The sequence below is a fragment of the Microtus oregoni genome, unplaced genomic scaffold, assembly GCF_018167655.1.
Source record: "Microtus oregoni isolate MIOR12 unplaced genomic scaffold, Mior012 000030F_ref0000283, whole genome shotgun sequence".
Taxonomy (NCBI): Eukaryota; Metazoa; Chordata; class Mammalia; order Rodentia; family Cricetidae; genus Microtus; species Microtus oregoni.
The window spans coordinates 4,787,739-4,811,857 of NW_024543089.1; the positions used below are offsets into that span (position 1 = coordinate 4,787,739).

At 40.8% G+C, this 24,119-nt stretch overlaps 1 protein-coding gene across 2 annotated transcripts in view; it reads left to right on the forward strand.

Annotated features, from left to right (window-relative positions):
- The window catches only part of Cyyr1 (cysteine and tyrosine rich 1), a 108,654-nt gene extending 87,546 nt beyond the window's left edge, over nt 1–21,108 (forward strand). For both annotated transcript variants that reach the window (XM_041678608.1, XM_041678609.1), the window contains one exon: nt 16,178–21,108. In XM_041678608.1, coding sequence (XP_041534542.1) covers nt 16,178–16,344 — 167 coding nt within the window. In that variant the 3' untranslated portion in view covers nt 16,345–21,108. The remainder of the gene's footprint in view (nt 1–16,177) is intronic.
- The last annotated feature ends 3,011 nt before the right edge of the window (nt 21,109–24,119 follow it).

The window sequence follows — 24,119 nt, forward strand, 5'->3', positions numbered from 1 at the left end:
CAGATGCAGGTTAAGATCTTCCCTGGTAAGCCACCTCATGGGCTACACAGATTATTAGAAATGGGTTAGATCAATATGTAAGAGCTAACCAATAAGAGGCTGGAACTAATGGGCCAGGCAGTGTTTAAAAGAATACAGTTTCCGTGTAATTATTTCAGGTAAAGCTAACCATGCGGGCAGGCGGCTGGGTGCCGGGGGCGCAGCCCCGCCGCTCTTATTACTACACCTCCCCCCTCTCTCTTTCTCTCTCTCCCTCTCTGTCATTCTAACTCTCTCTCTTATATCTACAATAAAAACTTTCCCCTTAACCAGACCATGGAAGAGTCTTGCCATGAGTTTATACAGAGGAGTCTCATATTGACCACCACATATGAATTGTGTGATAAAGTAGAGAAATAGGCACAATTTTTTTTTAATTTTACTTTAAAGTGGCTTTAAATTGGATCAAGAAAATAGAGATGGAACTAGATTTCTTCCAGAGAGAACTATAGTTCATGATATCTTGTATTTTAGCAATAAATATACTTATATAAAATAAAAAGGAGGACATTGGTAAATTTAGAGTGCAGGAGGCACTATTAAAGATTAGAGTCTTGCCTGGAGGGATGACTTAGTGTGTGATGAATTTAAGGACCTGAATTTAATCTATGCCATTCAAATAAAATTGGAAGGAGAGAACTAACTCAGTTGTCTTCTGACCCCATATGTATGCCAGAGCCCACAACGCTCAAATATACATCACATACACATAATCATGTATTTAATTTTTAGACATAAGAGTCTGAGCATGAGAGAGTAGAATCCCATATATAAGTAAGGAATACTCTCTTTCTCTTAGAGGCAGTAGATTTGGTGGTCAAATATGAGAATCTTTTCTTCACTTTGTTCCTGTTTTCTCCATAAAATAAGAACCCAGTCTTTTGCTGAGAGTCAAGAGGTATAAAGATAAGCTTAAGGGGAAAGAGAGTGAGGAGAGCATGAAACCCACCTCAGGATGTTGGGTGTGTAGAATGCCTGCCGTAGAACATGCTTTGTAAGCAACACCAGCAGACAGCACATCTAAGAAAAGGTCACTGTTTTAAACTGAGATCGGGCCGTATGGTTGTTTTCTTGTCTAGCAGTCAATATTAAGCTCCTACATACACATAAGGGTAATTTAAATGTTGGACTTAATCAGAGTCTGGATGCTGCCAGGCAGTCATGTTGCTAGCGTTGTTACTCTCAGAGCCTGTGCCCTGGCAGCCCTAACAAGCTATGCTCAGCCATCAGTCCTCAATAGACCAATTAAATAGACAATCATAAAAAGCAAAACAAGGGTATCTATTCATTGTGACCAGACTGGGAAGAGGGGGAAAAAATAAAGGGAGCCAAAGGATCTCTCCCACTCACCATCAGTCCATCCTTAGGCATCTAATATGAGGATAGATCTAAATAGAGAGCAAGAATTATGCACAGTTTAAGAGTACTGGCTAAGGTGTGGTCTCACCCATCATTGACCCATTCTTGTCTTGGCTTCAGTCTTTCCTACAAGGTGACATCATGACTTGTCAAAATTGTGTGAAACCTCTTTCCAGGAGACAAGTTCCTCCTCTGGCTGAGATCAAGCTTCATCCTTGGCCTCTCAGCTAAGGATCCCTGGGGGGAAATTCCAATTTCTAGCCGTCCATGTCTTGACACAGTGATAGTCTAAGAAGACTCACGCATGTCTCTCTTTAATCATTCCTCCCATCATGGTTACTATAGTGACAGGATGCTATAAGAGCCTGGACAACAGATGCAAAGGAGTCATTTGAGTAACGGTGCATAAATACCAGCTGATAAAGGACAAGAGAACGGAAGAGAGGGGACATAAATTTAAATAGTTTTCTTTGATTTGTCCTCAATATGTTGCAAATCAACATAGGGACCAAATTTGTGGAGGAATGAATAGACCAGAAAAATAAAAAACAGAAATCATATTTTAAAATAAAGATTTATAAAATATGACTACAATTGCTAATGACAGGGGGAGAAAAGGAAGACTAAAAGCATAAATGTCACAGGGACAAGAGGCAGGCTCACATGGACATTTTAGAGGCCATCACTAACCATGGATCTTACGCTAAGTCCTCAGTAAACACATATATGGGACAGATGGGTTTCAGATATCTGTAAGATATAGTAATAGACAGAGGTAGAAAGTGTTATACTCCCATGGCTTGTGTGGTTGAAAAGAGCTCAGATATTTAAAAAGAAAATAGGATCATGGTTTGAAAAATGGCTTTAACATCATAAGTGTGTACATGTTCTGGCCCTGCAGGTTGTAGGATGAGAAGAAAAATCATAATTCTGGTTTGATAGTGAGGCAGAGGAATCCATCTTTTGCAGGAAAATCAGATACTTAAAAATATATCAGTATTGTTATTATGGTATATGTTTCTGTGATATTTGTGGGTGCTCGTGTCTCTTTACACATATGAAGGCCAGAGGACAACTCTTCTAGTTTTTGGTGGATTCTGGGGATAGAACTTAGTTGCCAGTTTTCTGGGGCAAACACCCTTATTACCATGAGACATCTTGTCAATACAAAAATCAAATACACTTCAGATAACAGTATTCCATTCCTCTTCCTTCCCCAAACTCAAAACTCCTCTGAGCCTGCAGCAAATCCCCTCTCAGGAGCTCACATTTCTGTGAGCAATGGACACTGTTAGGAATGTGAGGTGGAGGCAGCTGACAAAGGGCCAGCTATCTGCTGGCCAACCAACCTAGGCAGTCAATGGTGAGCTCCAGGTCCTAGTGACAGAACCCATCTCAGTGAGTGAGGAGGAGACACTTTTGGTTGATCTACACACACATGCATGCATGCACACAGCACAGAACAGACACTGTTGGAAAAGAATGTCCTCATTCCTTAGCTGAAGGGATGAAGAACCAACACCTAGGACTTTTCTATGCCAAGCTCTGTTTTCCACAGCAAAGTGAGTGTGGGGAGCTTGGAAAATTGGTCACATTAGGTGTGCAAAGCCCTCCTGCATTACAAGTTTAAGATGTATGCCATCCTAGGAGATTGTCCTTCTCTTGATGGCACAGGATGCAGGATATGAGTTGACTTGTTCTGATCTTATCTTAGAGGAAGGGGAATAGCATCCTGGACTTATGTGGAGGAGAAACAGCTGTATTTGTATGATGTGTCAGAGGGTGGGTCTGTCGGCATCCTGCCAGCCACTCAGGAACCTTTGTGTAAACTTTCCGCTCTGGGTAGGGCACAGGAGGATGGAATAAAGAAGAGTTGCCTTGCCCCAACAGTACTAAAACTTGCATGTAAAAAAGTGTATACAAGTATATAAACTATATGCATACAACACTGCACATACACACAAACACATACACACATACATACAGACATACATGTGCATACACACACATACATACTATGTGATTCGCTAGTACTACCAGATAGTAAGTCCATCTAAAATCAATAATAATTATGATAAGCCATGTCTGGTACAGATACACCTGGTCCATAGGGACAGAACAGATAGATTCTCTAGCAGATTTATAACAATGTGAATGGTAAGAATTATTTATTAGGCTTAGATATTTAGATATTTGGCTTAGCCAAGATAAAAATCTTAAAAGAAAAACGAATTTCACTAAATGTACCAAACACAAAACTGTGACCCACACCTCGATAATCCTAGCCTTCAGGGGAGAGTTGAGGCAGGAGGAACAGAGCTAGCCTGGGCTATGTTCTAAGTTTCTGTCAGCCTACACTTCATAGAAATATCCTGCCTCAAAAAAGTATAATTATATAAAATAAGCAGGGTAAACTCAGAAATGGAATGGTTATGAATCAAATATGTGAAAATAAGACTGATTTTATACTTTCAAATCACAGATAACTAAAGGTTAAAAAAGTTGTTATATACAACTTTAAGTTTTGGAATATCCAAAATTATGTAGTAAAATAAGCAGCCTTGATAAATTACTCTGTTTTGTAATTTGTTTGCATTTGGAGATAAAGTCTCACTAAGAAGTCTTGAGTCACCTGGATCTCCCTGTGTAGACCAGGCTGGCTTTGAATTCACAGAGATTTGCCTGGTTGTATCCACCCTTTGTATTAAAGGTGTGAGTCACCACACCCAGTTGACAAATTATTCTTAAAATGAAAACGTGTAATTTATATGTTTGTTGCTTTATTATTCTTAACTCTAAGAGATCAATTTATAAGTTATCAGATTGAAAGAAAGGTGAGTAAATACATAAACTACCCAGTCTGAGTTCCAAGGAAAACCATAGAATATGGATGCTGCAAACTTCAGTCTTGATCAGAGAAATGATGAACAAAATAGCCAGGAATAATAAAACATTGGTGAGATTACACAGCAACCCAAGCACTGCCATGATACGAGGTGGCAAAGATGGCGCCATTGTATGTGACTGCGAAGGTGTGAATGCCCCAGAGGTATCGGGGTGACACCTCATTATCAGGTGACAAAATTCAGGATGATTTTCTTCTGCATCCATATTTTTTGCCCCTTTTTATTTTTTTATTTTTTTTATTTTTATTTTTATTTATTTATTTTTTTTTGGTTTTTCGAGACAGGGTTTCTCTGTGGTTTTGGAGCCTGTCCTGGAACTAGCTCTTGTAGACCAGGCTGGTCTCGAACTCACAGAGATCCGCCTGCCTCTGCCTCCCGAGTGCTGGGATTAAAGGCGTGCACCACCACCGCCCGGCTTTGCCCCTTTTTAAATATTGTTTGAGTATGTTAAAAACACTGTGTTTCTTCTCTGAAATTCATATTTTCCCTCAGTATCTATATGCTTACTCATCTATTCATTTATTTAGCCAGTCATTTTGAGACAAGGTTTAGCTATATATTCCAAACTGACTTGGAACTCTACTTATATCCCAGGATGACCTCAAAATCAAGATCCTCTGCCTCAGCCTTCCAAATTCTGGGATTACAGATGACCATACTCAACATCTGTTTTTAAATATTATAGACACCCATATGTGACATTAAAGAGGAATAGCATACTTATACTACTTACATCAGGGGGTTGGACTACCATCTATTCAACAGTGTCAAAATCTCGTCTCATCTTCCAGAAATCATATTCCCAACTGAAAGGAACCAAACTCCTTAGGATTGATTAGGAATTTCAAAACTGATACCTTGAATATTTGCTTCCTCATGAGACCTTACTCTCTTGAAGAAATATAACACCATCAATTATACATGATTTCAGAAATGTCCTCCAGTGACTGTGTTACAAAAGATGTGCTACTTTCATGATTATAGCACTCAAAGCGCCAGGCTCCAGTGCTGTGGTCATCTTATCAGAGCTCAAAGGTTTGTGATTGAGAGAACACTGTTTCATAGCAGAAACAGTGATTGCTATGTTCAATCTCAGCAGCATGAGCCCTAAGGATTGTCAGAAAACTCTCCACGAGCAGCGTTATGTCATGGCAGAATATATGTGCACTGTCGCAGAGGCATAAACACACACCATGGGTTTGGAACAGAGAAAGAAGGGGAGGCAGTATGTGGTCTAAGCCAATCTGTGTTCCTCATGCCAGGGTGTTGGAGGAGACCGCTTATTCATCCCAGCTGCCCAGAACCAAAATAATTGTACAGAAAACAATATTAATTAAGACACTGCTTGGCCCATTAGCTCTAACTTCTTATTGGCTAACTCTTACATCTTAATTTAACCCATTTCTATTCATCTGTATATCACCATGAGGCCTTGGCCTACCAGCAAAGTTCCGGCATGTCTGTCTCCAGCAGCTTCATGACTTCTCCCCTGCTCCACCCTTCTTTTTCCCAGCATTCAGTACAGTCTTCCCTGCCTACCTAAGTTCTACCCTATCAACAGGCCAAGGCAGTTTCTTTATTCATTAACAGTAATCACAGCACACAGAAGGGACTCCCACATCATCAGCATAATATCAAAGTGAAACTAAATGTTTACAAGGACCAGTGTGACCAGGAGCTTCCTGGGATCTGCTAGTTCATGTGAAGGCTGTAGGGCCTCCTTTCTTGGTATGTGCGAGACCATTCCATAAACCTTTCTATCAGCCTCTTGTATTTAACAGAGCCAGGAAATGGGCACAAAATCTCACAAGAATGTGTTTGCTCTCCCCTGGAATTACTCCGTTTTGTTGTAGAGACAAAGGGTACAGTCAGGCTGCTCTGAAGGAAGGTTAAAGAAGCTTAGATCCTCTTTGCTGGTATTGTCACTTAGCCCACTTCTCTGATTGATGAAAGATTTTGTCTCTCCCATGCACTAGGGAGTACCTTCTCAGCAGAGCAGGGCTCTCTCTGGGAATAAACCACTCACTTGGATGCAACCATATTCCTGTTTTCTCTTTTCCTTAATTCTCTTTCTTCACTTCCTCTATCTATAGGGAGGTCAGTACATAACTCCAAAGAGCAAGGTCTTTGTAAAAAGAGGCACACCAGAGGTATCCAGGAGAAATATTGCTTCCATGTTCATAGTGGTTGAGGTCTCCTGTGTGCACACATGTGCCTGTTAGTGGTTGAGGTCTCTTATGTGCATGCATGTGCCTGTTAGTGGTTAAGGTCTCCTGTGTGCACTCGTGTGCCTGTTAGTGGTTGAGGTCTCCCGTGTGCATGCATGTGCCTGTTAGTGATTGAGGCCTCCTGTGTGCCTATTTATTGGGAAGCTGTCAAGTCCTTGGGGGAAGAGCAGTTTGCTGAAATGCTAGCTATTTTCTGCTGTCATTGCAATGACAAAAGCTTGGTGATTTTGTCTCATTACTGTGACATTAGTCTTGAGATCTATGCTACATTCATAGTGACCAGTTAAGGCCTGTCACTTCCCAAGTAGGATCTAGGTCCTGGGGGTGGTTTTATTTTTGGTTTATCATCATGAAGACATGGATGAATTTCAGCTCCCAGGTGGCTCTCTTCCTCCCCTGGAGACCGAATTAGGATCACTACAAAACAAGCATGCTGGAGAAATCACTATCAAGTATAGTAAATGGGGTTATTTAATGTGGTAAAATACATTACAGTAAATAAAATTAAGACAGATTTTCTGGAGATACTTCATCTCCATTACAAAACTTGTGTCCTGCAAGTTCTGGAAGCCCTCGTGCTGGCTGCCCAGTGCTTTCATCTCTGCTTTCACCCTCTTACACCTTCCTGCTTTCTCAGTGATCTCTACTCTGTCACTTGTTTTGTGAATATTTCCTCCTTGTTGTCATGAAGGTCTTCTAATTCCTGTCACCTCACCTTTCTGCAGCCTGCCTCTCCCTCTGAGGGAGGAGTTTCACCAATCTATTTTTCTAATTCATATTCACTAATCTATTTTTCTAAGTACCACAGAGATGCTTTCACGTCCGTGTTACACAACACTAGTCACAGCCATGGTTATGAAACCAACCAACACCCAGCAACACAGAGGTGGACAGAATGTGGTCCACAGGCAGTAGAATCACATCAAGTCACAACGGAGAACTAGGATACGCTGAGGGGGAGGAAATGATGCGACAGGAGAGCATCCTAGTAAGGGAATTCAGCCCATCTCAGAAAGGCATCGTGGCTCCTATTTGTGATTCCTAGATTTTATATAGAAACCTAACATCATCTATGACATGAAAGCAGAAATCAAACAAGGAGTGTTGACAGAGGTTTCTGTCCCTCCCCCAAAGTCCCGCAGTCCTTGCAGTCGTTCAGTCCCAAAGAAATACACAGAGGTCTACATTAATTATAAACTGGTTGGCCTATTAGCTTAGGCTTTCTTATCAACTCTTATAACTTACATTAACCTATTATTTTTGTCTATGTTAGCCACATGGCTTGGTACCTTTAATCAGTGAAGCATTTTTATCTTGCTTTTTTTGAGTCTGGGTTATGACTGTAGACTGACCTTTTTTTTTCCCCAGAATGTTTTGGTTTTGGTTGCCCTGCCTCTACTTCCTGCCTGACTACTGGCCAATGAGCATTTTATTAAAATAATACATGTGACAGAATACAAGACCATTGTCCCACAGCACAGCAAAGGAGAATAAAGGGAGGGTGGAGCCTATAGAAGAACATATTCAGTGTATCATATGCATTTGTATAAAAATGTCTTTTTAGCTCTCTTCCTATCCCACTCAGCTTACATCCAGATCCCCACACCCCCTGTCTCCCTCCCTCCTTTGGGGCATAGCGCCTCCCTGCCCAGCCTGCTAGGGCGCTGGGACCGAATCTGAACCGGGAGGACGTAGGGGTGGCCGGTAGCTCCTTTGTTCCCATAGCCTGCCCGCAGCGAGCGGGGTGGGCCCTTTGTTCGCAAGCTAACCAAGCAGCGGGGAGTTTCGTTCTGGGCACCGAGTGAAACATCATTGTGGTGAGTGAGTGCTGCGGCAGCTGGGATCATACCTCAGCCCGCCCACACTTCCTGGCCATCCTACAGGGGCTATACTGCCCAAACATCCTCTCTCTTCCTATCCCACTCAGCTTACATCCAGATCCCCACACCCCCTGTCTCCCTCCCTCCTTTGGGGCATAGCGCCTCCCTGCCCAGCCTGCTAGGGCGCTGGGACCGAATCTGAACCAGGAGGACATAGGAGTGGCCAGTAGCTCCTTTGTTCCCATAGCCTGCCCACAGCGAGCGGGGTGGGCCCTATGTTCGCGAGCTAACCAAGCAGCACAGAGTTTCGATATGGGCACCGAGTGAAACATCATTGTGGTGAGTGCTGCGGCAGCTGGGATCATACCTCAGCCCGCCCACACTTCCTGGCCATCCTACAGGGGCTATACTGCCCAAACCCCCTCTCTCTTCCTATCCCACTCAGCTTACATCCAGATCCCCACACCCCCTGTCTCCCTCCCTCCTTTGGGGCATAGCGCCTCCCTGCCCAGCCTGCTAGGGCGCTGGGACCGAATCTGAACCAGGAGGACATAGGGGTGGCCGGTAGCTCCTTTGTTCCCATAGCCTGCCCGCAGCGAGCGGGGTGGGCCCTTTGTTCGCAAGCTAACCAAGCAGCGTGGAGTTTCGTTCTGGGCACCGAGTGAAACATCATTGTGGAGAAACATCTCTGGGGAGTGACATCACTGGGAAGGTACATCAGTGGGCAAGAAGACCTGATCCTATAAAAGAAGATCCAAAGTGGAGTATTGGGAGGAAGAGATGGGCAGACGCCAATGCAGGAATTCTCCCAACAATCTGAAAAACAACACGAAACCACCAGAAGCCAGTGACCCCACAACAGGAGGACATGAACATCTTAATCAAGAAGAAGTAGAAAAAACTGACTTCATGAAAGTGATTGACACCCTTAAACAGCATATAAAAAACGCCCTTATAGAAATGGATGAGAAGTATAATAGAAAGTTCGAGGAATTGAGTAAATCAGTGAATGATACCCTAGGAAACCAAGGAAAAACAATCAAGCAGATAAAGGAAACAGTTCATGACTTGAAAACTGAAATGGAGGCAAAGAAGAAAACACAAACAGAGGGCCGACTGGACATGGAAAATCTAGGTAAACGAATAGAGAATACAGAATCAAGTATAACCAGCAGAATACAAGAGATAGAAGAAAGAATCTCAGATTCTGAGGATAACATAGAGAAAATAAACACTCTGATCAAAGAAAACAGCAAGTCCAACAAACTCTCATCACAAAACATTCAGGAAATATGGGACACAATAAAAAGACCAAACCTAAGAATAATTGGAGTAGAAGAAGGAGAAGAAGTGCAGCTCAACGGTACAGAAAATATACTTAATAAAATTATAGAAGAAAACTTTCCCAACCTGAAGACAGATGTACCTATGAAGGTTCAAGAAGCATACAGAACACCAAATAGGCTGGATCAAAAGAAAACATCCCCTTGCCATATAATAATCAAAACACAAAATATACAGAATAAAGAAAGAATATTAAGAGCCCCAAAGGAAAAAGGCCAAGTTACTTATAAAGGTAAACCTATCAGACTTACACCTGACTTCTCTATGGAAACCATGAAAGCCAGAAGGTCCTGGATAGATGTTCTCCAAAAACTAAGAGACCACGGATGCAAGCCCAGACTACTATATCCAGCCAAACTTTCATTCACTATAAATGGAGAAAACAAAATTTTCCAGGATAAAAACAAATTTAAACAATACGTAGCCACAAATCCAGCCTTACAGAAAGTAATAGAAGGAAAATCACTAACCAAGGAGTCCAACAATGACCACAATAACTCAGACATCTAGAGACCCCTCACCAGCACAACTCAAAGAAGGGAAACACACAAACTCTACTACTAAAAAAAATTGACCAGAGTTAACAACCACTGGTCATTAATATCACTTAATATCAATGGGCTCAACTCACCTATAAAAAGGCACAGGCTAAGAGATTGGATAAGAAAACAGGATCCAACATTCTGCTGTCTACAAGAAACACACCTCAACCACAAAGACAGGCACCTACTCAGAGTAAAGGGCTGGGAAAAGGCTTATCAAGCAAATGGACCTAAGAAACAAGCAGGTGTGGCCATACTAATTTCTAACAAAGTTGACTTCAAACTTAAATCAATCCGAAGAGATGGGGAGGGACATTTTATACTCATAACAGGAACAATTCATCAGGAAGAAGTCTCAATCCTGAATATCTATGCCCCTAATATAAAAGCACCCACGTACGTAAAAGAAACATTACTAAAACTCAAGGCAGCCATCAAACCGCACACACTAATAGTAGGAGACTTCAACACTCCTCTCTCACCAATGGACAGGTCAATCAGACAGAAACCTAACAGAGAAATTAGAGAATTAATGGAGGTAATGAAGCAAATGGACTTAACAGACATCTATAGATTATTCCACCCAAAGAGGAAAGAATATACCTTCTTCTCTGCAGCTCATGGAACCTTCTCGAAAATTGACCACATACTTGGTAACAAAGCGAACTTACACAGTTACAAAAAAATATTAGTTACCACCTGTGTCTTATCAGATCACCATGGATTAAAGTTAGAATTCAACAACAATGCTACCCCCAGAAAGCCTACAAACTCATGGAAACTGAGCAGTCATCTACTGAACCATACCTGGATTAAGGAAGAAATAAAGAAAGAAATTAAAGTCTTCCTTGAATTCAATGAAAATAAAGAAACAACATACTCGAACTTATGGGACACTATGAAAGCAGTCCTGAGAGGAAAGTTCATAGCACTAAGTGCCCACCTAAAGAAAACAGAGAAAGCACATATTGGAGACTTAACAGCCCACTTGAAAGCTCTAGAAAAAAAAGAAGCAGACTCACCTAGGAGGAGTAGAAGACTGGAAATAATCAAATTGAGGGCTGAAATCAACAAAATAGAAACACAGAAAACAATCCAAAGAATCAATGAAACAAAAAGCTGGTTCCTAGAGAAAATCAACAAGATAGATAAACCCCTATCCAAACTAATCAAACGAAAGAGAGAGAGCACGCAAATTAATAAGATCAGAAATGAAAAGGGGGACATAATCACAGACACAGAGGAAATTCAGAGAGTCATTAGATCTTACTACAAAAGCCTATATGCCACAAAACTGGAAAATGTAAAAGAAATGGATGCTTTTTTAGATAAATACCATTTACCAAAACTAAACCAGGACCAGGTGAACAATCTAAGCAGACCTGTAAGTCGCGAAGAATTAGAAGCTGTTACCAAAAACCTCCCTACCAAAAAAAGCCCAGGACCAGATGGTTTCAATGCAGAATTCTACCAGAACTTCCAAGAAGACCTAATACCTATACTCCTTAATGTATTCCACAATATAGAATCAGAAGGGTCATTACCAAATTCCTTTTATGAAGCCACAATTACTCTGATACCAAAACCACTCAAAGACTCAACCAGGAAAGAGAACTACAGGCCAATCTCACTCATGAATATCGACGCAAAAATCCTCAACAAAATACTGGCAAATCGAATCCAAGAACACATCCGAAAAATTATCCATTATGATCAAGTAGGCTTCATTCCTCAGATGCAGGGCTGGTTCAACATACGAAAATCTATCAATGTAATCCAGCATATAAATAAACTGAAAGAAAAAAAACGATATGATCATTTCATTAGATGCTGAAAAAGCATTTGACAAAATTCAACATCCATTTATGTTAAAAGTCTTGGAGAGATTAGGGATACAAGGGTCATACCTAAATATAATAAAAGCTATATACAGCAAGCCGACAGCTAACATCAAATTAAATGGAGAGAAACTCAAAGCCATCCCGCTTAACTCAGGAACACGGCAAGGCTGTCCACTCTCACCATACCTCTTCAATATAGTGCTTGAAGTTCTAGCAATAGCAATAAGACAACATAATGGGATCAAGGGGATTCGAATTGGAAAGGAAGAAGTTAAACTTTCGTTATTTGCAGATGATATGATAGTGTACATAAGCGACCCCCAAAACTCCACCAAAGAACTTATACAGCTGATAAACAGCTTTAGTAATGTGGCAGGATACAAGATCAACTCCAAAAAATCAGTTGCCCTCTTATACACAAAGGATAGGGAAGCAGAGAGGGAAATCAGAGAAGCTTCACCATTCACGATAGCCACAAACAGCATAAAATATCTGGGGGTAAATCTAACCAAGGAAGTGAAAGATCTATTTGACAAGAACTTTAAGGCATTGAAGAAAGAAATTGAAGAGGATACCAAAAAATGGATGAACCTCCCTTGCTCTTGGATTGGGAGGATCAACATAGTAAAAATGGCAATTCTACCAAAGGCAATTTATAGATTCAATGCAATCCCCATCAAGATCCCATCAAAATTCTTCACAGATCTGGAGAAGACGATAATCAACTTTATATGGAAAAACAAAAAACCCAGGATAGCCAAAACAATCCTATACAATAAAGGATCTTCTGGAGGCATTACCATCCCTGACTTCAAGCTCTATTACAGAGCTACAGTAATGAAAACAGTGTGGTACTGGCATAAAAACAGAGAAGTCGACCAATGGAATCGTATAGAAGACCCGGATTTTATCCCACAAACCTATGAACACCTCATTTTCGATAAAGGAGCTAAAAGTATGCAATGGAAGAAAGAAAGCATCTTCAACAAATGGTGCTGGCACAACTGGATGTCAACCTGTAGAAGAATGAAAATAGACCCATATCTCTCACCGTGCACAAAACTCAAGTCCAAATGGATTAAAGACCTCAATATCAGCCCGAACACACTGAACCTGATAGAAGAGAAAGTGGGAAATACCCTACAACAGATGGGCACAGGAGATCGCTTCCTATGTATAACCCCAGAAGCACAGACATTAAGGGCAACATTGAATAAATGGGACCTACTTAAACTGAGAAGCTTCTGTAAAGCAAAGGACACTGTCACTAAGACACAAAGGCAACCTACTGACTGGGAGAAGATCTTCACCAACCCCGCAATAGACAAAGGTCTGATCTCCAAAATATATAGAGAACTCAAGAAACTAGACTTTAAAATGCTAATTAACCCAATTAAAAAATGGGGCACTGAACTGAACAGAGAATTCTCAACAGAAGAAGTTCAAATGGCCAAAGACACTTGAGGTCGTGCTCAACTTCCTTAGCAATCAGGGAAATGCAAATCAAAACAACTTTGAGATATCATCTTACACCTGTCAGAATGGCTAAACTCAAAAACACCAAGGATAACCTTTGCTGGTGAGGCTGTGGAAGAACGGGTACCCTCATCCATTGCTGGTGGGAATGCAATCTTGTGCAACCACTGTGGAAGTCAGTGTTTCGGTTTCTCAGGAAATTGGGGATCAACTTACCCCTGGACCCAGCAATACCACTCTTGGGAATATACCCAAGAGATGCTCTATCAAATGACAAAAGCATTTGTTCAACTATGTTCATAGCAGTATTATTTGTAATAGCCAGAACCTGGAAACAACCTAGATGCCCTTCAATGGAAGAATGGATGAAGAAAGTATGGAATATATACACGCTAGAGTACTATGCTGCGGTAAAAAACAATGACTTCTCGAATTTTGCATGCAAATGGATGGAAATAGAAAACACTATCCTGAGTGAGGTGTCCCAGACCCAAAAAGATGAATATGGGATGTACTCACTCATAATTGGTTTCTAGCCATAAATAAGGACCACGGAGTCTACAATAGGTGAACCTAAAGAAGCTAAGGAAGAAGGTGAACCGAAGGAAAAACATATAGTTGTCCTCTTCGCTAAGGGAAGTAGACCAAATTTCCGGGGAGAAAATGGGATCTTGGGGGGGGGGGTGGGATGGGAGTAAGGGGAGATGGGGAGAGAAAAGGTAGAAGGGAAGGAGGGGGGACCTGGGAAACGGGAGAATTGGGATAAAGGAAAGGTGGATAGGGGAGCACGGAACCACAATTCTTAGTTAAGGTAGCCACTTTAGGGTGGGCAAGCGACTTGACCCTAGAGGGGCTCCCTAGTGCCCAAGATGAGGTTCCCAGTTAGTTCCTTGGGCAGCTGAGGATTGGGAACCTGAAATGACCCTATCCTAGAGCAATACTGACGAATATCTTGCATATCATCATAGAATCTTCATCTGGTGATGGATAGAGATCGAGTCAGTGACCCACACAGGAGCACTGGACTGAGCTCCCAAGGTCCCAAGGAGGAGCAGAAGGAGGGAGAACATGAGCAAAGAATTCGGGACCACGAGGCGTGCATCCACCCACTGAGACAGAGGAGCTGATCTACGGGGAGCTCACCAAGGCCAGCTGGACTGTGACCGAAAAACATGGGATAAAACCGGACTCTCTGAACATGGCGAACAATGAGGGCTGATGAGACACCAAGGACAATGGCAGGGGGTTTTGATCCTACTTAATGTGCTGGCTTTGTGGGAGCCTAGCCAGTTTGGATGTTCACCTTCCTAGATATGGACGGAGAGGACCTAGGACTTAACACAGGGCAGGGAACCCTGACTGCTCTGTGGACTGGAGAGGGAGGGGGAGAGGAGTGGGGGGAGGGGGAGAAGGGTGGGAGGAGGGGGAGAAGGGTGGGAGGATGGGGAGAAGGGTGGGAGGAGGGGAAGGGAAATGGGAGGCTGGGAGGAGGTGGAAACTTGTTTTTTGTTTATGTTTTTTTTTCTTTTCGCAATAAAAAAAGAGAAAAAAAAAGTAAATTAGATATGAAATGTTCCAGATACAAATAATAGACTATTATAAATGTAATTCGTGCTTAATACATGTTTTGTTATATGTAATTTTACTATATAAAGTTAAAACATTTCTTTTTAAGACAAAAAAGGGGAGATGATGTGGGGTACCCGTCTTTATATGCGTTGTTTTTATTAGTTAATGAATAAAGCTGTTTGGGCTAATGGCTTATCAGAGTAAATCTAGGCAATAAATCAGAACAGAGATAGAGAGTAGGCAGAGTCAGGGAAACACCATAGCTGCTGAAGGAGAAAGATGCTGGAAAACCTTACTGGTCTGGGTAGCCAGAAAAAGCAATCAGTCTTCACCTACATCTTATTGCATTTACTTTATGATGCCTGATTGTTATCTCTAAGAAACTTGGTTTTTTTCTAATGAGAGAAAGAAATGGAGTGGATTTTGAGGGGAAAGGATATGGGGAGGAACTGGGAGGAGTAGAGGGAGGGAAAAGTACAACCAGGATATACTGTATGAGAAAAGAATTTGTTTTCAATGTGAAGAAATAAAAGAAAAATGATATGGTGGAAAAAATGTCTTTTTATAAACAGTATTGGGCTCAGTGAATATATACAAGGAAAAATTGTAAAAAAAAATGAATTTTACAATTTCTTTCTTAAGAATGCCACAGCACTGAATCTACCCATGACATCAAGGCCAGCATGCTAATGGTGAATCCAGCTCCCAGCCTCCATTTCCAGTTCTCTCTTTCTCCATAATCTGCTGAAATACACATACCCTTCGGCTTCTGTACTTTCAGCCAAGCTCAAATTCCCTCTGTATCTCCACTCTCTGCCCCTTCAGCATCCTATTTCCAAGCGACTTTCCATAAGCCCCAACTCCAAATGCCCTCACCAGGGCAGCACCTTACAGAAAATGCACCTGTTCAGCCATGCCTGTGTGCATTCTACACAAATATTAATAGTTTGGGAAGCAAAGGGTATTTAGCTTCTCAAAATAGCTAGCACACTGGTTTAAAACAGTAACCAACATATTTACTAAATGCCTGATTTGTTTTCCTTTTCGTTCCAGTGGCGCCACCCCCCTACACGTACGACCACGAGATGGAATACTGTACAGACTTGCCTCCACCATACTCTCCGACCCCTCAAGCTTCAGCCCAGCGCTCCCCACCCCCTCCTTATCCTGGAAATTCAAGGAAACATTCCTCCTCCCACAACAGAATATGTGCTAATTAGCAATTTTTGCCAGAATGGAATGCCTTAATTTAGAAACATGCCAAACAAATGGTTGTCTACTGGTTGGGGACAGATAATATCTAGGGCAGAATGCCCATGTGGATGCTAGGGTTCCTACCCTGCTCAGAGCTGACCCTAGGTGGAGATTTATGCTTGCTTCTTGGCAGTCACATATTAAGGGATATACTGGTCTACGCAAGCACGATCAGATTAGAGCAGTGCACTTGGCAGGCCATCTGCTAATCATGCGGCGTTAGAACTAGCTGAAGGATATTTCAACACTGAACCTGGAATAAAGAAGAAAAGAGGATAGTCTGAGTTATATCAGGAAGCAAGTGTATTCCATATAGCTTTAGTAGAACAATAATTGCTCATTATTTTGTTTGTCCACAAATACGAATTAAGTGCCTTCAAGTCTATTCTGTGCCTGCACCAATAGAGGCACTGGATAGAAGAAACCAGAAGGAACTTCTGGTTTTAGCACAGGCTTACCTCATCTTGTTGCACTTTGCCCTTTTGCACTTTTCAGGTGTTGCATTTTTTACACCATGAAGGTTCATGGGAACCTTGCACCAAACAGTATCATTCACCCAGCAATAGGAGCTCACATCCTATCTTTGCATCACATTTGGTAATTCTCACAAAGTTTTAAATGCTGTTGCTGTTATTATGTCTGCTATGGTGATCTGTGATTGGCTAACAGTTGATACTGCCATAGTCATCTTCTATTTTTTTTGAACTCTGTCCCTGTAAGACAGCGAGCTTAGTACATTCATAAATATTGTGTGAACTGTGTCTGCTCCACTGAAAAACTCCTCCCATTACCCTTTCTTCCCTCTCCTTTACCCTGTCTTTTCTGATAATAGTATTGAAATGAGGCATATTATCAAGTCAACAATGACCTCTAAGTGTGGAAGCTAAAAGAATAATATAGCTCTTGCTTTTAAACTCAAAGCTGGAAATAATTCATCTCAGTGAGAAAGGCTTGGTCAAATCTGGAATAGACTGAAAGGTTGGTGTCTTAGCCCAGTTCATAAACTAATCTCTAAACATTTATTGGGATTTCTTGAAGAAAAGTAGACTTATCTCTTTCCAAGCACATGTAAAGAAAGAGAAAGGTGACCCATTGTTCATAAGGAGGACTCTTTAGTGGTATGGGTAGCAGATCAAAACATCCACATTCCCTTAAGTCATAAAGCTTAATCCGGAGTTAGGACTGAACTCTCTTCCTCCCCCAGAGGTGGGCAGGGGTGAAAATTCTGTAAGAGAGAGATTTGAAGGTCGCAGATCAGGTCCTGAAGTGAAGGAGAGGAGCTTGCTCTCCAACAGCAAAGTGAACAGTGAGGCAGCAGACACTGATGTGTGGACCTCATCCTGTTCTCCCACAGACCAAGTTAGGATCGCACATAAAGATGGTTACAGTAAAATGAAGTCTAGATGAAAGCAAAGGGCCCTACTGTTGTCAGACAAGGTCTTTAGAACTTCCACACTCAACAGAAAGAAGCCATCCTAACTCCAAAGCCTTAAAACATAGGCTGCCTTTCTTGTTAGTGTCTATGACACAAACAGCAACCTTCAGATAAAGCCAATACCCAATGTTCATGTACTAGTCAAAAATCCTTAAGAATCTAGTAAATCTATTCAGTCTATATAGAGAACAAGCAAGTCAATTTTCAATGTAGTCTAATGAATATTTTAAGCCAAGTGTTGGTATTTACTGATCCTTCAAATTCCTTTCAAAATGTTACTGCTCATTGGCAAGGCACTGGTCATCCAAGAGCTCACATGGAGATGGAGAAGAAACAAAGATGTTTTTATGTTACTCATGTCCGAAGCCTACTGTGTCCCATAGACTACGAGTAACTTCACCTTTCAAGCCTTACTACTTAGGAGCTGTCTTTTATAAGGTCATGGCTGACATATAAATGGGATCTTCTGGAGGTTTGACAAAACACATTAGAGGCATCCTGGAAAAAAAAAAAACTTGTCATTGTAGAAGCCATTAAAATCATTCATGATTCATGAAAACAGATCAGGATATCAATATTAATATTCATCTGGAAGAATTGCTTTCAACTCTCATGCATAATTTTGGCAGTTTGAAGACTTTAGTTGGGGAAGAACCTACAGATATGGTAAAACCACAAAGAAATCGAATTAGATATAGAATTTAAAGATTTTTAACTCAATTACACCTCGTAACATCATTGCCAGATAAACAATTGCTCCTTATAAGTGAGCCCTGAAAAGTGGTTTCTTTGGGTGAAATATACTCCTGGAGAAAGGTGCTGTGGGCAGGGATGAGGTGATAGTAGAGGGTTTACTTTTAAGTCATTTGATAAGTCAGCAGCAGAATTGGAAATGACTACAAATTTGAAGGAAGATACACTGTTTATTAAATGCTACCAAAGAGCATCACACACTGCAGAGAAGCCTTTTGTAGACAGCAGGCTTCATTGTCATTTGAAGGAACCAAGAGCCATCCAGCGAGTGTCAGCAACCACCAAGCTAGTCATTAAACAACTCTCACGCCACAAACAACCAAAAAGATGTGCGTCCGCTGAAAGCTCGGTTGCTAGCTGCCTTTTATCAGCAATAAAATATTTTTAATACAGGTGTATACATTACTTTGAAGAAACTTAGTAAAGGCAATCTAAACATAACTTTAATGTGCTCTGGGAAAGCGGAAAGTATTCTTTTGTGAAATCTGTGATTTTCTTGTGAACTTTGCCTTACAAGAAGCACAGGCAGCTTCACTGGGGACATGGAAGAAGTGTTACTGATATGGGTAGACAATCAACTGAATGCCCTCTCTAAAATACACCTGTAAAAATTAAAAAAAAAAAACAGTTGCAGCAGCATTATTGGTGACTAGAAATTTTGTGAAGATCCCTGTCATCCCATCAAGATTCCAAACAAAATCTAGCTATGCATTAAAGAAATATTCTAGAAAGAATTTCAAAAATAAAGAGCAGACTAGTCCTTTCAGCTTTTTTTTTTTGCTTATGTTTTAGGAGGATGTAAAATGACCAGTTGTATCTCCAGTAGATTAATCTTATTCACTAATTTGATTATTTAAACAAAATGAAAGGTGCCCAACAGGTTCTGGGAGCTAAAATCCCCTTAGTTATTACAAACCCCTCCTAAAAACCCCTTGGCTTTAGTCACTAGTGTGATGAAGTTGCTCTAACTATGGAATAAATGTTGAGAACCATGTTCCCAGAGATTTTATATTAGTAATAAAATGCCAGAATTTGACCATATACAACAGACTTTTTTAAAGGGGAAAATAAAATTTGATTTCTTTCTATAGAAATATGCTCAAATGTAATAGCCATTTTTTGCATCTTATAAACTTTAAATAATCTATTCTTTTAGAAAAGTTACATAATTAATGGAAAAGGTAAGGCGGCACCCTTATCTTTTATGCAAGAACAGATTTTTATGAAGTGCTTACCTTTAAATGAAAAGGCAGTCAATAAATAATTCAAATGTGCTCTAGTCTACTGCCAGTGGCCTTAACATTTGTATTTTTATGTAGGTCCTTCTGTGTGCTTTTAAACTGTTTGCTGAACACTGGGTATAGATAATGAGACCTTTCTGTCTCTATAGAAGGGAGCCTAAAACATTTAATCCAATATCATGATTAAAATTCATTGGCATTCCAAAATGACACTAAGACACTTGGTAAATAACCAAAAGAAATAGTTGGGAAACACTATGAGTGAGCAGTGGCTTTTATGGTAACAAAGAGCTATATCAGAAATGTGTTCATCTGACTGAACCTGGTCTGCAGTGAGGTATTAAGGCTTGATTTGTTTGGAACGTCTTGCTCGGCTTAGGCGAGGATAATCTTAGGAAGATGAGAAGCCTTCAGGGGCTCCTGACTCTTCTGCTGAAAGGCTCCATGTCTCGCAGGAAATATTAGCATCGTGTTAACAGTCCACAGGCTTTAATTTATTTTTCCCACGCAAATGTGATTAGTCTCTACTCCTCTACAGCTATAATTCACAATGCCAAACTCTCTGGGATTTGAGCATGTTGTTTGCAAATGCACTACACATTCCTAAAGAAAAATGAAGAGGCAAGGCTGATGAAATGGAATACTCATCATCGCGCTAATGTAGATCCACCATGTGCCTCCTATGTTCTATAAGTATTACCTGCCCGGGAACCACTTCTGTCCACACCATCTCTCTTCAAGTGGCTTATGGCTTCCCCTAAGGTATAGCACAAGCCTATACATTTACAAAAGATGAAGGATTTTACTGTTTTTATTTAGTGTCATAATAACGTAAACAAATATATCATAGATGTTTAAAGTTCACCGATGTATATGGAGGAAAACAATATTCGATGTAAAATTTTGGATTATGGTTATTTAAAAACTAACATTTGCTATGGCTAAATTGTTTATCATAAGGAATAAAATGAAATAACTTATTGTAACAAGAGCCTCATTTTAACTGCTTTTGTCATCCTTTTTTTCTATTTCTGTTGACTGGGTCCTTTTTCTCTGCACTAAAAATAGATATGGACTCACATTGACTTTTTAATCCTGTCTCTCACCTGATTTAAGGAAGCCTATTTTACCTGTGATAGCTAAATTTCTGCTCTATGAAATATACATAATATGATGGGTCTCAATGGGTTTTCTGAAAACTAGATGAATATATGCAAAACTTCTAGTTTGGAGCCTGAGACTTGGAACATATACTCTCCATATGAGCCCAAATTAAATTTTAAATATGCAATAAAATAACAGTCTCTAGACCTGTGCATTTGGATTTAAATGAATTGAAATTAAATTAAGTGAAAAAAATTCTTCAGTCTCACTAACCCTATTTCAAGTGATATATAGCCTTGTGTCTTAGTTTGGGTTCTATTGTATTAAAGGGACACCATGACCATGGTGACTCTTATAAAGGAAAACATTTAATTGAGGTTGGCTTAGTTTCAGAGGTTTAGTCTATCATCGTCATGGTAGGAAACATGGCAACATGTAGGCAGGCATGGTACTGAAGAAGGAGCTTAGAAATCTACTGTGTCTAAGAACTTTCAGCTCTTCAGTCAGAGGCTACTTAGAAAGTGAAATACATATTAACTGTTTATAGACACAGTCTGTATGTGATAAGGCTGCGTTTTCATGATGGTCAATTCCTTTATGTTAAGTTTCATTTCAAGATGTCCAGATCTCTAAGAAAGAAAAGTGACTAAAAAGACCGTCCCTCAAGAAGCCTGCTTTCTACCCTCATAACCCTGCCCCCAGCTCTTATCTCCCCTTCGAATTGAGAAAAGAGCCCAGCTTGAAAATGGAGACCCTTTGATTTTCATTTCAGTCTCTACCATGTCTTAACTATATGTTCTGAACTCTCTCTCTCTCTCTCTGTGTGTGTGTGTGTGTGTGTGTGTGTGTGTGTGTGTGTAAAATGTATATATCATCACTGTGTTTCAAAATATAATCAATATCACCATTGCCAGGTTGTTGCAATTAATACAAACAGAGATTAGATAGATAGATAGATAGATAGATAGATAGATAGATAGATAGATAGATTCACTTTCCAGCTTTGTGGCCAATGCGAAGCCCTGCCACTTCTATAATCGATGATATAATTACCTGTGGCTGGGTGACAAAGCATCTCAAAGCTGAGTGGCATGAAATACCATTCACATCTCCATTTCAACAGATTGGGACTCCAGGTTGCCTTCCCTGCATCTTGGAGCACTGAAGCTCTCCAAACTGCAGCGTATCGGTGCACAGCTAAAGAGGTCTGCTTCAAGCTCTCTCCCAGGCAGAGATTATTGATGAGAATAAGTTCCTTGAAGGCATTTGGATTGAGGACCTCCTCGGCACATTGGCTATTGATTAGAGGCTGCATTCACTTTCTCACCCTCTGGGCCTCCCCACAGAGCAAGCAAAAGAGAGAATCCAAGGGATAAATAAATACATAATACCAGGAGGACTGAAAACACAGATTTTTGAACCTTCCATATCTACTATAGCTATTGCTTAGCATCTGGGTACTGGGTTCAGTTCACACTGAAAAAGAGGAATCACACCAGGGCCCAGAAAGAAATAGGTGGAGAGTGCCAGGGGCCTTCTATCCCATTAGCCAGGCATTTTATCACAGTCTCCTGTGGCGGCTATTTGTACTTCAGATGACACAGAAAAACAAATGTTTCCTGCTAACAAGAACATAGTGAGTCAACAGCTAAAGGAATCCCAGCGCTGTGTCCAAATATAATCAAATTGCTTTAACTAAAGTGACAATCCTACACAGATCTGGCAACAATCAAAGGCCACGCTAACTAAATGCTATGTTCCTAAGTAATATTGAAGGAGACACATGAGGCTTGTGTTTCTCATAAATTTCATCTGCTCCGCACGTTGCACTTGGCAGAGGACAAAGTCCACCACATACCAGCTCACACACACACCTCTACAGACACGTCTCAGCACAGTCCCAAATTCTAACCTCTTGTTCTCAGTTCATTCCAGGATGCCTATGTCATCTTCACTGAGCAAGCTCGCAGACAAGCTTCCAAATGGAAGTTCATGCATCAAGTTGTTCCTCAGCTTAATCCCGAATACCATCAGTAAAAATAGAAACAATAAGTCGGGAAAAGGCTTGAGACTGTATAAATGTGGTAGGAACCTTTGCCTTCTCAAGAGGCTTACAAATCTGGTTCCTTCTGTTGGGCTTCTCCTCTTCTAAGCCATGATGAGTGGCTTCTGGGTGTGGAGGGACATCATTTTTTCACATGTATTTGGCTGTGGGTGGTAAATGAATGACAGATTTGGACTTGTTTCTATGGACTGAAACACGGATGTTTTAATTTTTTCTGACGAAAATCCAGAGGCATAAATGAGATGATTCCCCTTTCTGTACCTTCTCATGAATCACTCTCTGATGATCACGGTGGAAGCTGGTCTGAATTCAACACCTCTGAAAATGCTTTAGAAAAGAACCCTCAGAGCCCTTCACCACCATGAGAACATAGAACATTAGTTTCCTTACATGGTGGCCTTGGAGATAGATAATTCTCTTGCTTATTCTGTGGAAATGCCTTCATTCCTCCAAATGTAAATAAAAGGCTCAAACTCTGAGAAGACTGTAGTAGTTTTGTGTTTGTTTTGTCAAAATTCACTGTGTTCCTTTTATGGACACTTTTTTTTGTTTTGTTTTGTCGAGACAGAGTTTCTCTGTAGCTTGGGAGCCTGTCCTGGAACTAGCTCTTGTAGACCAGGCTGGTCTTGAACTCAGAGAGATCCGCCTGCCTCTGCCTCCTGAGTGCTGAGATTAAAGTATACACTACCACTGCTCAGCTCTGCCTACTTTGTGCCCATTTTGTATTCTTCATCATCAGGATTATCTGTCTGTCTTCCCTTTGGTCTATAAATTCTTTGAAAGCAAAAATTGTCTCTTGGACATTGGCTGTAGGCTCGTGGGAAAACCATACATTTAGATCATAAAGCAACAAAATGATAATATCCAGTTAGAAAAGTGTTTGACATTTTAAAATGTTAATATTGAGTTGGCGTGAGATCTCAGTTGATAAACTACTTGCTGTGCAAGTGTGAGGAGCCTAGTTTCACCCTCATAACCAACATAAAAGAACAAAACTAGACATCGTAGCAAAGGGATATGATTCCAGCACTAGGGAAGCTGAGGCAGGCAGATCTGATGCTCAGGGGCCAGCCTGCATTTCCCAAGTTAAACAGATGAAGGCAAAAGACCCTGTCTCCAAAAACAACATGGACAGCTCATGAG